The 14,536-nt window shown below is 38.3% G+C and overlaps 1 protein-coding gene across 5 annotated transcripts in view; it reads left to right on the top strand.

Moving 5' to 3' along the window:
* The window catches only part of RFX3 (regulatory factor X3), a 129,793-nt gene that overhangs the window by 67,602 nt on the left and 47,655 nt on the right, over positions 1–14,536 (top strand). For all 5 annotated transcript variants that reach the window (XM_076362733.1, XM_076362732.1, XM_076362729.1 and 2 more), the window contains one exon: positions 4,922–5,019. In XM_076362733.1, coding sequence (XP_076218848.1) covers positions 4,922–5,019 — 98 coding nt within the window. The remainder of the gene's footprint in view (positions 1–4,921; positions 5,020–14,536) is intronic.

Below are 14,536 nucleotides of genomic sequence, written 5' to 3'. Positions count from 1 at the left end.
TTAATTTTTCCTAGTGAGGTCTTTGTTTCCCATGTTTCCATTCCTGTATATACACCATACTTAAATGACATCTCATGCATGGATTAATTTGGGGTTGTTTTCATGGCATCAGTGTTTTATTTATGCTCACAAAATGTATGATATCTTTTTCAAAATGAAATATTTTTGCCCTGAAGAAGAGCAAGCTGAGTAAGTGGAAAGGTGAACTAAGAGCTTTGTCCTACAGCTGTGTTTGTACTGAAGCATCCTGTCTTTTGAGCAAACAGCGAAAGAGTAACTTTTGATATTTTCAGCTAAAACAAATCCCTAATTTGCATATAGCTAGTATAAATATGGAGTTCATAAAAGTCTGCTGTGATGCTCCAAAAACAGGGGAAAAAAAAAAGAGGCACCATTAATGAAAACCTGGACTTCCTCTCTGGTAAAAGTGGTACTGGTGGCAGCTGGTTTCATGCAGCACAGCAGCTGTCGTTTGAGATGGGATAGAGGGGAATGGTAAGGGGACAAACATATCCACATGTAACCAAAAAGCAACAAGAGTAAGACCAAAAAGATGGGAGTGTAATTAAATTCCATTTTAATAGCCTGAGGAATTTTCTTAGTCTTTTGTTTCCTCAGACACAGGGATTTTTCACTAATGTATCATTGGTTTTTCAACAGGCACTCTTTAGTACAGTGCAGTAAGCTTCTAAGTATTCAAAATTAACCTCACTTTGTAGTTTATGCCATGCAATGTGGAAGGATTGGAGAAATAAAACTAAAAATAGTCATATAATCTATTTTATAAAAGTATATCCATGCATAAGAAGTTGAGCAATGCAGTTCTTCATATTCACCATACAAGATGGCCATCACGTTCACAAAGCATTGTATCATTAACTGGAGATGCAGACTTCTGCTAATCAAAATTGCTCTTTAACGCAAAATCATGTTAAGCATATGAAAAACATAATCATGAACTGACATTATCCATTATATAAATATGAATGTGCTTAGAATATTACAGCATGTGCTATTTATGCATTGCTTGCCAAAAGTAATCCAGACTAATGAAGGTACAAAAATTATTTTTATCTCTGAGAACAGAAAATGATGCACATCCAAGTTGTTTGCATAGGCACTGTAGATAATTATATTTTCTTTTTTAAATGGAATTTAAAAATCCTTATATATTTTGCCCTATTGTTCTACTCCTTGCTTAGTAGTACTTTGAACATAAGCACTTCTTTTTTGAAATCAAAATTCTCTCTTAAATTTTGGTTTTATGCTTCAGTGTAATTTCTGCATTTCGGTATGCTTTTATGCACTTTATTTTTGTTGACAAACTCTCATAGGTACAATATAACTTAGTCCTTTATTTGTTCCTCTGAGTATAATTAAGAATGTAATTTATTTTCCTTTCTTTTTTTCTTCAACTAGTAATTATAGTTACACATGTATATTGAAATAAGTTTTCATTCACCTCTTGTTCTTCTGGAACACTTCAGCTGCTTACTTCTAATCCTATTTCAGTTATTTATTTCAGGCTAGAATCACTGAAGCAAGAGGAATGAAAGATCCTCTGTCTGACCCTACTTAACTCATTATTTCCTATACAAGTCAGTTAATTTTCTGTTTTCCAGCCAGGCAATAACAACAATTACCATGACTAGCTCACCAGTCCACCCCAGAACATACAATTTTTGAACTTGCATACTGTCAGTTTTTAATAAATATTTAATTTTGTTTTCTATTTTCAGCCTGAATCATTTAATTCTTGGTGTATTTTTTAATACAAGAAGGCCATTTAGGTTTAGATCTCTGTTGAATATTCTCTCCGTGATCTCCAATTTCTGCTCTGCCCCAAAACCTAAAGAACATAGCTGACACAATTCCTTTAACAGCTTAATAAAAGGTGCAAGGAAAATGATAAATGAAACAGAAGAGAATAAAGAAATTATTTTTTTTTTACAATTTCCACAAAAATATTTGGGTTTTTTTGGTGGTGTTTTGTTTCCTTATAACCAACTTCTCAAATAATTCTGTGCTCATAGAGAGTAGATTATGCATTTCATTTCTTCCTGTTGTTGAAGATTAAAAAGAAAATCCAGATGCACTAGATTTAATTCTCATGGGAACATTTTTCCCAAGATGAAGTAAAATAGGAACTAAAATTAGTATTGGAGATATCATATAAAAAGATTTTCAGCATGGCAGAATTTTCATATACAAGGAGGCCATCCTAAAGGCCACTTACTTATTTTATTTGTCATTGCTTGACAGGAAAAATATTTTCCTCTAACTTTCTCTACCTTAAGGTTGTTATGTACATTGCAATAGAATGTAGTGACTAAAGCTTCCTTGGGCACCATAATCAATTTAACCGTAGCAGTACTGAGTTTCAGAGAAGCTGAAGCAAAACAACTTTTTTAATAAACTGTCTTTTTTTATTACTGTATTGGAAAAAAATTAACTTAATTCAGTGGCCCTTTTGTATTGAACTTCATTGTTAAAATTTAAAGGAAAAATATTTTGATCTACAGAAGTAGAAAAGATGTTTTAATAGCACTGTAGTGTATCCATTCTTAAATGTTGATTTAAAAAATAAGTTACTTTATTTGCATAAACAGTCATGACATTTCTAGTAGTACTGCATATTAGGCTAATAAAGAATTTATATAAAAATTAGTGAAAATGTGAAATGAATGAAAACTTTAATTTTAACATTTTTTGATATTTTGTTTTATGGTAAATTAACTTGTTGTTGTTCCAAATCAGAAAATAAACACATTTTGGAATTTTTCAGTTTCCTGTCTAATAGACACCGAGCTTTGATATACTCTATACCACTTTGTCCCTGCAGTATCTTCTCAGTTCTGTGGTAAAGGTCTTGCACTGTGCTGAATCTGATGTTTTCTCACTGTATAGGTTAAGTAGATCAGTTTGGTGCTCTGTAATAGGCTGATCGACAATGATTCCCCTTCTCCCATTGATTAAAGGTCATAGAACTTGAGTCACCCAAGAGGGGGAAATACTTTTAGAGTCAAATTTAAAAACCATTATATTGTGTTGCATATGTTTCATGGTAAAGCGCGTACACACTTTAGCCAGTTATTGCATGCGTAGATGCTTTTGTCACAGATTGGCAAATTTGAACATTGAGAGGTACTAATTAATAGCAAGCTTACAGGCATAATTTTCTTATAGTAGATTTGGATCAAGCCCACTCCATGAAATTATGATTTGAATTAATTTAAGTTACGAAGTCAAAGGTGATGGAAATAGTAATAGTTTAATTCTTTGAAAAGATGTTTGCGCAATACAGCTATTTATGATTTTTAGTTCAAAAAACTGTTCTAAAGCCTGGTAATGTGCATAATTTGGATCAGAGGGTTTTTTGTGTTGGCGTTCTGTTAAATAACTAAATAAAATAACTAATCTTTAAAGTATATTTTTTTGAAGTTGAGAAATTGTATTTCAAGTATATTTGTCAATTTATGTAATGATTCATGTGGGAAATCAGAAAACTTTGGATTTTAATAGATATTTTAACTATCATGTTGTGTCTCATTGTTAACGGACAGAAACATCTGATTTTCTATCATGCTAGTATAGCTGCATTCAAAACCTTGGGCGTTTTGGTTTTTTCCCCAAATTCACTTTTTAATGTCAACCTAAGGGAAGGTTTCTGTGAAGATCTAGATTTTCCTTTCACAGTCTGAGTCAATATTCTAAAAGACTAAGAAAAATGTGCTTATTTACAGAACTTTTTAAAATACAGCAGAGTTGAAGGTATTAAACGAGGGTATTCTCAAAGAGCTCTTGGATCCATCAAATACATGAAACCCAGATTCATCTGGGATTATGGTGTGTGCAATCCTTAAGACCAACTGGATCAGGCTGAAGTTGCCTCATAACAAAATATCTGAGAAAAATAACAGTCACTTAAAAGTAGTTTATGTTAAATCTATTTACTAAATATGTGCATTGTCACTTTCTTGATTCAGTTCCTTGGGTAAAATTGTGCCAGTCTGTGAAGTCTCTAAGTCCTTTTGCATCTTTTAGATTCTGGACTGCTCTTGAACCAAAAAACGACTTCTCTAAATGATGGCAAGTGTAAAGTATGGAATTCTTAATCTTTACTGTAGCAGAAGACAAAAAATTAAGATTGGAGAGGAAACTTGTATAGCTTAGAGCTTGCCTACATAGTATATGAATCAAAGCAATTGATTTGTGATTATGTATGCTTTTACAAAACAGGCATGCCATCTCAGCAATATATGTGAAAATAATCCATGCCTTACTGCCTTTTGTTGTTTAGCTCATTGATGTAAAACCAGGTTTTGTTGGAGTTTGTTATAGCTGATGATATTCTGGGAAAGGGGTTACTCAGATTGGGGGTTTTGATCCATAATTGTACATTGGGTCAAAGCATTACTGGGAAAAAAGCATGTATCACTGTAGTTTAACTCCAGTTAAACAAGAGCTAAACCATCTTAATGTGAACCTTTATTTCTAAACTTACTGCAACACATTTGAGCTGTGATTTTAAGGCTTGTATTATTCAGGACTGAAATGGAAAAAGAAAAGGCATACACGTGGCCAAATGATACTTTTTCTTCCGTAGTAAATGTAATTCTTCAGCTTGGTGCAAAGCGTAGTTACGCTTAATTTTATCCTTACTATGCTTTCCAGTTAGTTCTGTCTTTGGCACTGAAGGCATGTATGCTCCCTGAGTGTGCATCTTCAATGTTAGGGCTCCGTTTACCAGACTTACAGCACAAATATTGTGTAAGAACAGTAACTTTCTTTGCTATTGCTATGACATACCGTTAGTAATTATAAGAACAGAGATATCCCATATTGTTTAGAAGCCATTAGGTGCACTGAAGCATCGATCCTTCCTTACAGTATCCCAAATTTCTGGTGTTCTTGTTTTCAGGTACAGCAAGTGCAGACTGTGCAACAGGTACAGCATGTCTACCCAGCCCAGGTTCAGTATGTGGAGGGAAGTGACACAGTCTACACTAATGGAGCTATGTAAGTTGGCAAATGGTCAGAATTTGAATGTTTATTAAAATGTGAAGTTAAATCTATATTTTCGGTTAGATTCTACCAACTAGTGTATTTTAAGTTGGAAAGAAAAATTATTCAATCAAAGCTCTTTTGTTGTCAAAATAGTTTTTTGGATGAAAAGCTGAATTCACACTGTTTGTTTTTATTAAGGCAATTTTTGTGTAAAAAGAATTCTTGTGATTGTTTTAGTTGGACTAACATGAAATTACATACGCAGCATAGTGTTGTTTGAAAAAGTACCTTTCAGTTTATGTGTAAGTTCTGTCCATAGGACGTAGTGTAACTTCTGTCCTCAGGACAAAAGGCAGGGCCTTCTGTCTTCCTGGCTGCAATCCTAGTGGCAAATGCATAGAAAGGTGCAGCAGCTGTAGTTACTATTTAAAGAAAGTAGTAATGTCATTTCATTCGTGTGCTTAATAAAATGAGTATTTTTTTCTGAAGGAATGAGAGGCAGAGGAAGGAGAGTAACATTGTCTCCTTTTGCTGCTTCTTTAGCCTCTTTTCTGCACATTATTGTGCATTTCCTGCTTCCCTGAACATGCTTTTCCATCATCAAGTTCCCTTCTCCAATACACAAGCTTAGAAACATAGAAAGAATGATCTAGGTTTGATGGGACCTCTGGTAATCCCCGATTTAGAGCAGTACCAGCTTTGAAATTGGCACAAACATCAAAGTAGGATCGTGTTGCTTGGGAAGGAGCTTCTCTACCTCTTTTTTTTCATTTACCTACCTGTTGCCATTTTTGCTGTGTTACTGGCTTTAGGAAGAAATACAATTTAGAAAGCTTCTTTATTGTCTGCAGGTACTTAATTGTTGATGGTAATCCAGAAGTGATTCAAAAGAGCAATATTATTTGGATCAGAGACTTCTGATGTTAACACTGGCAGCATTCTTTGGTCATCTCTACTAGCATATTTTGCTTAATTCATTTTTCACATACTGTCTTGTCTGTTTTCTTCTAGACTTCCCTTTTGCACTGGTTTTGGCTGGGATAGAGTTCATTTTCTTCATAGTAGCTAGTATGGGGCTGTGTTTTGGATTTGTGCTGGAAACAGTGTTGGTAACACAGGGATGTTTTAGTTACTGCTGAGCAGTGCTTACACAGAGTCAAGGCCTCTTCTGCCTCTCACACCACCCCACCAGCGAGTAGGCTGGGGGTGCACAAGAAGTTGGGAGTGGACACAGCTGGGACAGCTGACCCCAACTGACCAAAGGGATATTCCATACCATGTGACATCATGCTCAGCATATAAAGCTGGGGGAAGAAGGAGGAATGGGGGGACTTTCGGAGTGATGGCATTTGTCTTCCCAAGAAGCCGTTAGGCGTGATGGAGCCCTGCTTTCCTGGAGATGGCTGAACACCTGCCTGCCAATGGGAAGGAGTGAATGAATTCCTTGTTTTCCTTTGCTTGCGTGTGCAGCTTTTGCTTTCCCTATTAAACTGTCTTTATCTCAACCCACGAGTTTTCTCACTTTTACCCTTCTGACCCTCTCTGCCATCCCACCATGGGGGGAGTGAGCGAGTGGCTGTGTAGGGCTTCATTGCCAGCTGGGGTTAAACCACGTGAGTCTTTTTTGGCACCCAGCCTGGGACTATGGTCCCTGGCTGTGGTGTAAAGCATATTTTTTCACATCTTGTCCTCTTCAGACTGGCCCAAGTGCTATGGCACAAGCTATCTGCTGTGGGTCTGGTGTGCCAGGCCATCAAACCCACACAGTCCAGTAAACCTGGTTGTCCCTTTCCTCCATCTGGCTGGAGGCAGGGTCCCTTTATTCCTGGTCAGAGTATTCATTACTTGATTTTTGTAACTGCAAAAGCCAAACCTGGTCTTTAACATGTACAGCAAAAAATGGAGCATGGCAAATATTAGGGCTGTGTTTTCAGCCCTGGGGCAGTCAGTTCCAGGTGTACTGGATGGCCCTCCAAGTAAAAGCAAACTGTGGCCTGCACTCTGCTGCCAAAGGGATCGAGGAGAACACATTAGGAATATCAATTGTAGCATATCACTTGGCTGCCTTTGACTCCAGTTCATACTGGAGTTACAGCATGTCCCGTACAGCAGCACTCAGCGGCAGCATGACTTCATTGCGACCACGATAGTCCACTGTTAGCCTCCAAAAAAGGTCATTCTTAAATAGGCTATTATTCATGTTTCTCTTTTCATTTATCACTTGTAAGTTCTTATGTGACCTGTTGGCACATGCACTTTTGGCAGTGTATGAGATGTGTACTACATGACTGCTTACAGTCCTTAGAGAAAACAGAAAGAGATGTTACTAACTAGTCAGTATGAACCTTCAGGTTTCCATGATTTTATTGTGTTTCTATATCTTAATCCCTTTGTCAGTTTCTGCAAAATGAGTCAGTGGGATATAAAAGACTTCCTTAACATAATAAGAAAGCTCTCCTTAGCAGGTGAGCCTAATCCAGATTTTCTTTCCCTCCTATAGAGGGAGGGAATTTACTCATCTTGTTGTGAACAACATTGTGAACAGCCCATTTGTTGTTCAATACTTTTAGGAACGTCAACCTTTCTAAAGATTATGGTTTCATTCATGGAGAATGGGACCAGTCTGCTTCTACTCAGAATTTTTAAAGACTATACGTTGTGAAACACATTTTCCTGTATACTTTTATACTCCAGGTTAAGAATGGAAAAATGTCATTTATGTAAATTAAAGTTACTGAATATACGTACTACATGTTATAATGCCATTTATTTGATAGGTGAAGGAGAACAGGACTCTAGGTTGCTGACGGCTAGCTTCCTTCAGAGATTAAAGAATTGTTTTTCTATTTGCTCTTTTTATTGTCATCTAAGTTCTGTGGTTTAAAAAAAATTGTATTTGTTTCTCCTCTTCTTGTTTTGCCACTGGATTAGCTTGCTCAGAGCTATATCAATGTGGGAGTGACATTTTAGAATTTTTGGAAGTGAACAGAAACCTTACCATACCCCTAAACAAAGCTGGCATAGACTGTGTCGAGTTCTGCTGTGACAGAAAACACAGAGGCCAGTGTCTCTTGTGCTAAAATGTTTAGGCAAGTGTTCAGATTGCAGTTCATCTGTTTCTATTCTTCAAACTGAAATCTGTGAAAGATGAGCCTTGTGGATCCTGACAGATTCACAGAAGTGTGTTACAGCCAGTTTGTCCAGTTACTCCCACTCCAGAAATTGTCTGTTTCACTTTCAGAAAATAGGATTAGGTTTGTAAATTATGCAATTGACTAGAGTGATCACTGGTTTGTCTTTTGGGTTGTCTTCCTATGATTATATGTTTGATTTATTTTATGACCATCCTAAATCAAAATCTTAATTCTATCTCAAAATCAGATACAGAATACTTCCATAATCTATCAAGTGACAGTACTGCTGTAGCAACGGAATAAGAAGTCTGCAATGCATAGTTAGGGTGAAGACATTAATTCAGTGTACAGGCATCTCTGGAATAAATGATGAAAGAATTATTCTTTATTTCAAAATAAAGCACTTGCAAACTAGCATTGTTTTAAGTCCATATATGATAGCAACAAAGGATGCAGTTAGAATATATATGAGGAAAGAGTTACCTGATTCTTTTGATTCTAAAGGCAAGAAGTTTGTCAGGTTTCACAGTCTTTGTCAAGTGTAACTATTGTATTCTTATAACACAATTCTTCACACGCATTTTATATCATGATTTGTCTACGCTTAAAAGTTGTTTGGTTTTATTATAATTGGAGGCATAATGATAATACAAGCAGTGTAACCTACAGCTTGTCACATACATTGTATAATATGCAAATATTTGAATTATGTTATCCAAATTTGTGTCTGGTTAATAACAATTTTGCTTGTCAAGCATGTCACTCTATCCTGAAACAAAAATGCATTGTTGTTGTGATGACTTGTACAGGCTTACCTGGCAGTTTAGAATAGATAAAGAATATTATGGCTGTACCTATATTAAGAAGCCAAGTGAGTCCCCTATACTAGACATGAACTTTCTTCTTACATAAATTGTAATGTGTTAATCAAATGTAGCCATTTACCTGATAATTCTGGTGTGGCAAAGAGGGTTTTAATTGCTGGGATTGTCCAAGAATTGCTATTGCTGTTGCGTCCAAACTGCATTCTTCACCAATTTGTTGTACTACAATTTGTGTGGTTTATGTGGGCAAAACACACCTTGTATGCAAAACCAAGAAATTACTATTACTCTAATTGAAATCTTAACTGTCAAATCAAAGAATTATTAACAATAGAGTTGAAGTTATCTTCCTAGTACGTCCTAGTATCCATCCCTTTTTCTCTGGCATTGTTCTTACCCTTTTACTACCCCTCTGCATACGAAGGTTAATGGCTTGCATCTGAGAAAGGGTTACAGCAAGTTACCACCATCACAGGTGTTATGCCTGGAGGAGTATGATGGATGGTGTGGGGCTCTCTACTCATACTGGGTCCACCTGCAGCTATTTTTAATGTTTTCTAGCACGGTCTACAGCTTATTCATTCTTCATTGGTTTCCATTTCCGTATTACATCTGAATTTACTATTTATGGGGTGTTTTACATTTGCTGGATACTTCTTGAATACTGTCATCCCACGCTCATGATCCTCTTTGCTACATTTTTAGTAGCAAATAGCATTCCAAATTTAGTACAAACCCTGTGACATGTTCCTAACAGTGGCAATACCATATTTCTTGGACTATAGGTCTGCAGTAGTTCATCAGAATTTTTAGAGGTCTGTAATTAAGGTACCCTTACCTGTCTAACTTACAGGTCCTGAGAATATAATTTAGAAGATTTCTCCTCTGTTTTCATTTACTTTGTTCCCTGGTTTACAGGGTTTTCCTGCAGTTGTGCATTGTGATTGCTTTTGTTGTTTTATTTCCATGTGGAAAAAGATCTTAGACTGAGTGTTGAAGATCTCAGTTCTTTTTTATTGATAATGAATGCCTGTCAGTAACATATTTACTTCAGTTTTTGAATGTGACAAATAAGAATTTCTTTATGTGGAATAATGCAACTCAAGGTAAATTTTATAAAGCTTTTTCTGGCTGATGTATTTTAAGTTTTCCGTATAGAGAAAATGTATATGCATAAAGCAGGTCAACTATTCACTATTACAAATTGCTTACTTTGAATTTTTGTTCTCTGGTTATAGATGCATTAATTGCCCTTTCATAGTGTAGGTTTTGATCTTTTGGTTTTAGCAGTTTTGTTTGATAAAAGGGGATTGGTGAAAGGAAACCATGACTTACTGTCTTATCAGTTCTTCCATCTCTGTCTTTAGATCAGTTGAGGAGGCTTTTGTGGAAGAAAGTTATTGCTTCATTGGGATTTGATCTGTTGTTAAAAAGCCCTGAACCAATATTCTCATTATATGAGTAGATTTCTTTGTGGGGAGGCAGGGTGAGACAGATTATTTAGCCCTTTCCATTATCATTTGACTGCTGTATCATGTTCTGTTGTGTCAGTATTAGGGTATATGGCACTTCCCCTTCTTCCCATTGCTTATGGTACACCACCTCCAGAGGCTGCAGCAATGCATTGGCTGTGATAAGGCCTTCTGTCAGTGTTAGACAAAGGAATTTGTTCTCTCTAGTTCCTATGAAGCTCACTATCAGCTTTAGGACCACAGGATTATACTAAAGTCTTAAAGGAGTTGGAGGATACTGTTGTGGCGTGAAAGACTTTCTTGGCTTTTATGCATGGAGGTTTTCTACCATATTGCAATACCATAGCATTATCATGAGGATTAGCTATTCTGCATATAAATAGTAGTGTATATTGAAATATTTATTTCATCTAGTGTTTATCATATTTATATCCCAGGAAATAATACCTTCGTTAATTAAGTACCATAAAAGGCTAACATTCATTACAGAGACGACAGTGAAAAAATACTTACGTGCCTGCCTGCTAAGCTATGTAGGTAATCCATACCAAAACCCACAAGAGTAATTCTGAGGGTATTACTTGGTGAGTAAGATAATAATGATGTTACTTGTTCGCTTGAATTAGAATTACAGAAAAATAAAAAAATTGACACTGAAAGGTTTTCTTGTGTGAATTAAGATGCTGTTCTTGTACAGCCACTGTGAAGAAATGCTGGTATTTCAAGTTACAGTACAAAACATACACATCTTCAAGTGAAAAAACAGATTTATGTGCATTTTACCCAAGACTTGAATTTTCCAAGTCGGTGCCTACAGCTAGTGACAAGAATTCAGTAGTTAATTACAGAAGTTACTGGAATGTAATTTCAAGTTAAAACCTAATTTAAAACAAACACAAACTGCATTTGAGTTAACTTGTCTGGACTTTTAACCTGATTTGAGAATTTTTATTTAAAGACACTCTTTATTTCTCAATTACTGAAAAAGGAAATAAATCTGTTTGGTTTTTGTTACTGAAACACAGAGTGATGGAAAAATCTTTCAACAAGGCAGACATTTCTAAGACATGAATAAAACCAGCATAAGTCTGTAGGTGATGTTTTCTAGGCAAATATAAATATGGGAAGGGTAAGTCTGTCTCACCAATTAGTTGCTCAAAGAAAATCTGGGGCCACGATCAGCCTATGTAAGTTACTGAGACATTGATCTTGTTAGGTCATGCAGAGAGGAAATGAGAAAGGCAAAAGCCCAGCTAGAACGCAATCTGGCCGCTGTCGTTGGAGACAACAAAAAATGTTTTTACAAATATGTTAATGATAAGAAGAGAGCCAAGGAGAATCTCCATCCTTTATTGGATGCGGGGAGGGAACATTGTCACCGAGGATGAGGAAAAGGGTGAGGTACTTAATGCCTTCTTTGCCTCAGTCTTTAACAGGCAGAGCAGTTATCCTCAGGGTATTCGGCCCCCTGAGCTGGAAGACAGGGACGGTGAGCAGGATGAACCCCCCATAATCCAAGAGGAAGCAGTTAACAACCTGCTACACCACCTCGACGCTCACAAGTCTATGGGGCTGGATGGGATCCACCCGAGAGTGCTGAGGGAGCTGGTGGAGGAGCTCGCCAAGCCACTGTCCATCATTTATCAGCAGTCCTGGTTAACGGGGGAGGTCCTGGATGACTGGAGGCTTGCCAATGTGACGCCCATCTACAAGAAGGGCCGGAAGGAGGATCCGGGGAACTACAGGCCTGTCAGCCTGACCTCGGTGCCGGGGAAGGTTATGGAGCGGTTCATCTTGAGGGTGCTCACAAGGCATGTGTGGGACAACCAGGGGATCAGGCCCAGCCAGCACGGGTTCATGAGAGGCAGGTCCTGCTTGACCAACCTGATCTCCTTCTATGACCAGGTGACCCGCCTAGTGGATGAGGGAAAGGCTGTGGATGTGGTCTACCTGGACTTCAGCAAGGCCTTTGACACTGTCTCCCACAGCATTCTGCTAGAGAAGCTGGCGGCTCATGGCTTAGACAGGTGTACTCTGCGCTGGGTCAAAAACTGGCTGGACGGCCGGGCCCAGAGAGTTGTGGTGAATGGAGTTCAATCCAGTTGGCGGCCGGTCACGAGCGGTGTTCCCCAGGGCTCAGTTTTGGGGCCGGTCTTGTTTAATATCTTTATCAATGATCTGGATGAGGGGATTGAGTGCACCCTCAGTAAGTTTGCAGGCGACACCAAGTTGGGCGGGAGTGTTGATCTGCTTGAGGGTAGGAAGGCTCTGCAGAGGGACCTGGACAGGCTGGATCGATGGGCCCAGGCCAACTGTATGTGATTCAACAAGGCCAAGTGCCGGGTCCTGCACTTTGGCCACAACAACCCCATGCAGCGCTACAGGCTTGGGGAAGAGTGGCTGGAAAGCTGCCCAGCAGAGAAGGACCTGGGGGTGCTGGTTGACAGCCGGCTGAACGTGAGCCGGCAGTGTGCCCAGGCGGCCAAGAAGGCCAATGGCATCCTGGCCTGTATCAGAAATCGTGTGGCCAGCAGGAGTAGGGAAGTGATCGTGCCCCTGTACTCGGCACTGGTGAGGCCGCACCTTGAATACTGTGTTCAGTTTTGGGCCCCTCACTACAAGAAGAAGGTTGAGGTGCTGGAGCGTGTCCAGAGAAGGGCAACGAGGCTGGTGAGGGGTCTGGAGAACAAGTCTTCTGAGGAGCGGCTAAGGGCACTGGGGTTGTTTAGCCTGGAGAAAAGGAGGCTGAGGGGAGACCTCATCGCTCTCTACAACTACTTGAAAGGAGGTTGTAGCGAGGTGGGTGTTGGTCTCTTCTCCCAAGTAACTAGCGATAGGACGAGAGGAAATGGCCTCAAGTTGCGCCAGGGGAGGTTTAGATTGGACGTGAGGGAAAATTTCTTTACTGAAAGAGTGGTTAAACATTGGAAGAGGCTGCCCAGGGAAGTGGTTGAGTCACCATCCCTGGAGGTATTTAAAAGACGTGTAGATGAGGCACTTAGGGACATGGTTTAGTGGGCATGGTGGTGTTGGGTCGACGGTTGGACTCGATGATCTTAGAGGTCTTTTCCAACCTTAATGATTCTATGATTCTATTCTATGATGGGATGGCAGGAACACTGATTTGTAGTAGTCAGTAGATCAGATTCTTGACATTTACATAGAACCAAATCATAGGTGCAGCTGGGAATAAATGATTTCTCATGTGTGCATGTGCACACAGAAAACTAAGGGAGGACAACAACAAGGTTTACTCTTTCTGTGCCATTGTTTCTATTTGCCTCCTTTCTTCAAAGTGTCAGTGTCTTTGAAGAGATAGAAGTGTCTCTAAAAGTTAAGCTCAGTAACATTATGTTAGTATCTGTAATATAATGCAAGACATTGCACTTAATTTGTGTGGTAATGCTGGGTCTTACTGAACTTAGAAATTAGTTATTTTCTGTTTTCATGTGCCAAAAAATATAATTTTAGGAACAACTTTCTACCACAACTCCATGTATTTTATTTCTAGCATTATATTTTGCAAATCATTATAAAATGTATGTACGCAATAAGGCATAACAGGTGATGCCTTGAACTATTGTACCTTGCATTGCTAGTCCAACTCATGCTGGTCTCATTAATTTCCAGTGTGGGATCTCAGCACTGGACACATGTTCTGGGCTTGCTTAATCTAAATTGAATTCACGCAGTGTCTGACTTTGTGTGACTTGCTCTCAGGGTAAACATGATCTAGTTTGCACAGCCTTCTGGAAACTACGATTCTGCAGCCTAGCTACTTAGACTTCAAACTTATTAGTAACTCTGATGAACTTTCTAATGCCATGTTCTAGTAAACACTGAACTTCACAGTGTTTCGATAGGAGGAACTATTAGATTCTGTTGCCTACCTTGTATTTCAAGCCAACACCAAAGTGTTCTCATAGAGAGCCAGAAGACTTTAGTTACACTGAGGTTAGTCCCTAGATGATCTTTATATGCAACTGTTGAAGAAAAGAAGAGCTAGGTGTGCTTTTACAACCTTTGCAATGGGAAAGAACTGACTATATTATATATGTCAGATTATTTGAGAAAATATTGCTTGTTTGTGCTACAAGTG

This window comes from Aptenodytes patagonicus, chromosome Z, assembly GCF_965638725.1.
Source record: "Aptenodytes patagonicus chromosome Z, bAptPat1.pri.cur, whole genome shotgun sequence".
NCBI lineage: Eukaryota > Metazoa > Chordata > Aves > Sphenisciformes > Spheniscidae > Aptenodytes > Aptenodytes patagonicus.
Note: the sequence above shows the minus strand (reverse complement) of the source record. Positions and strands in the feature narration are given on the sequence as shown.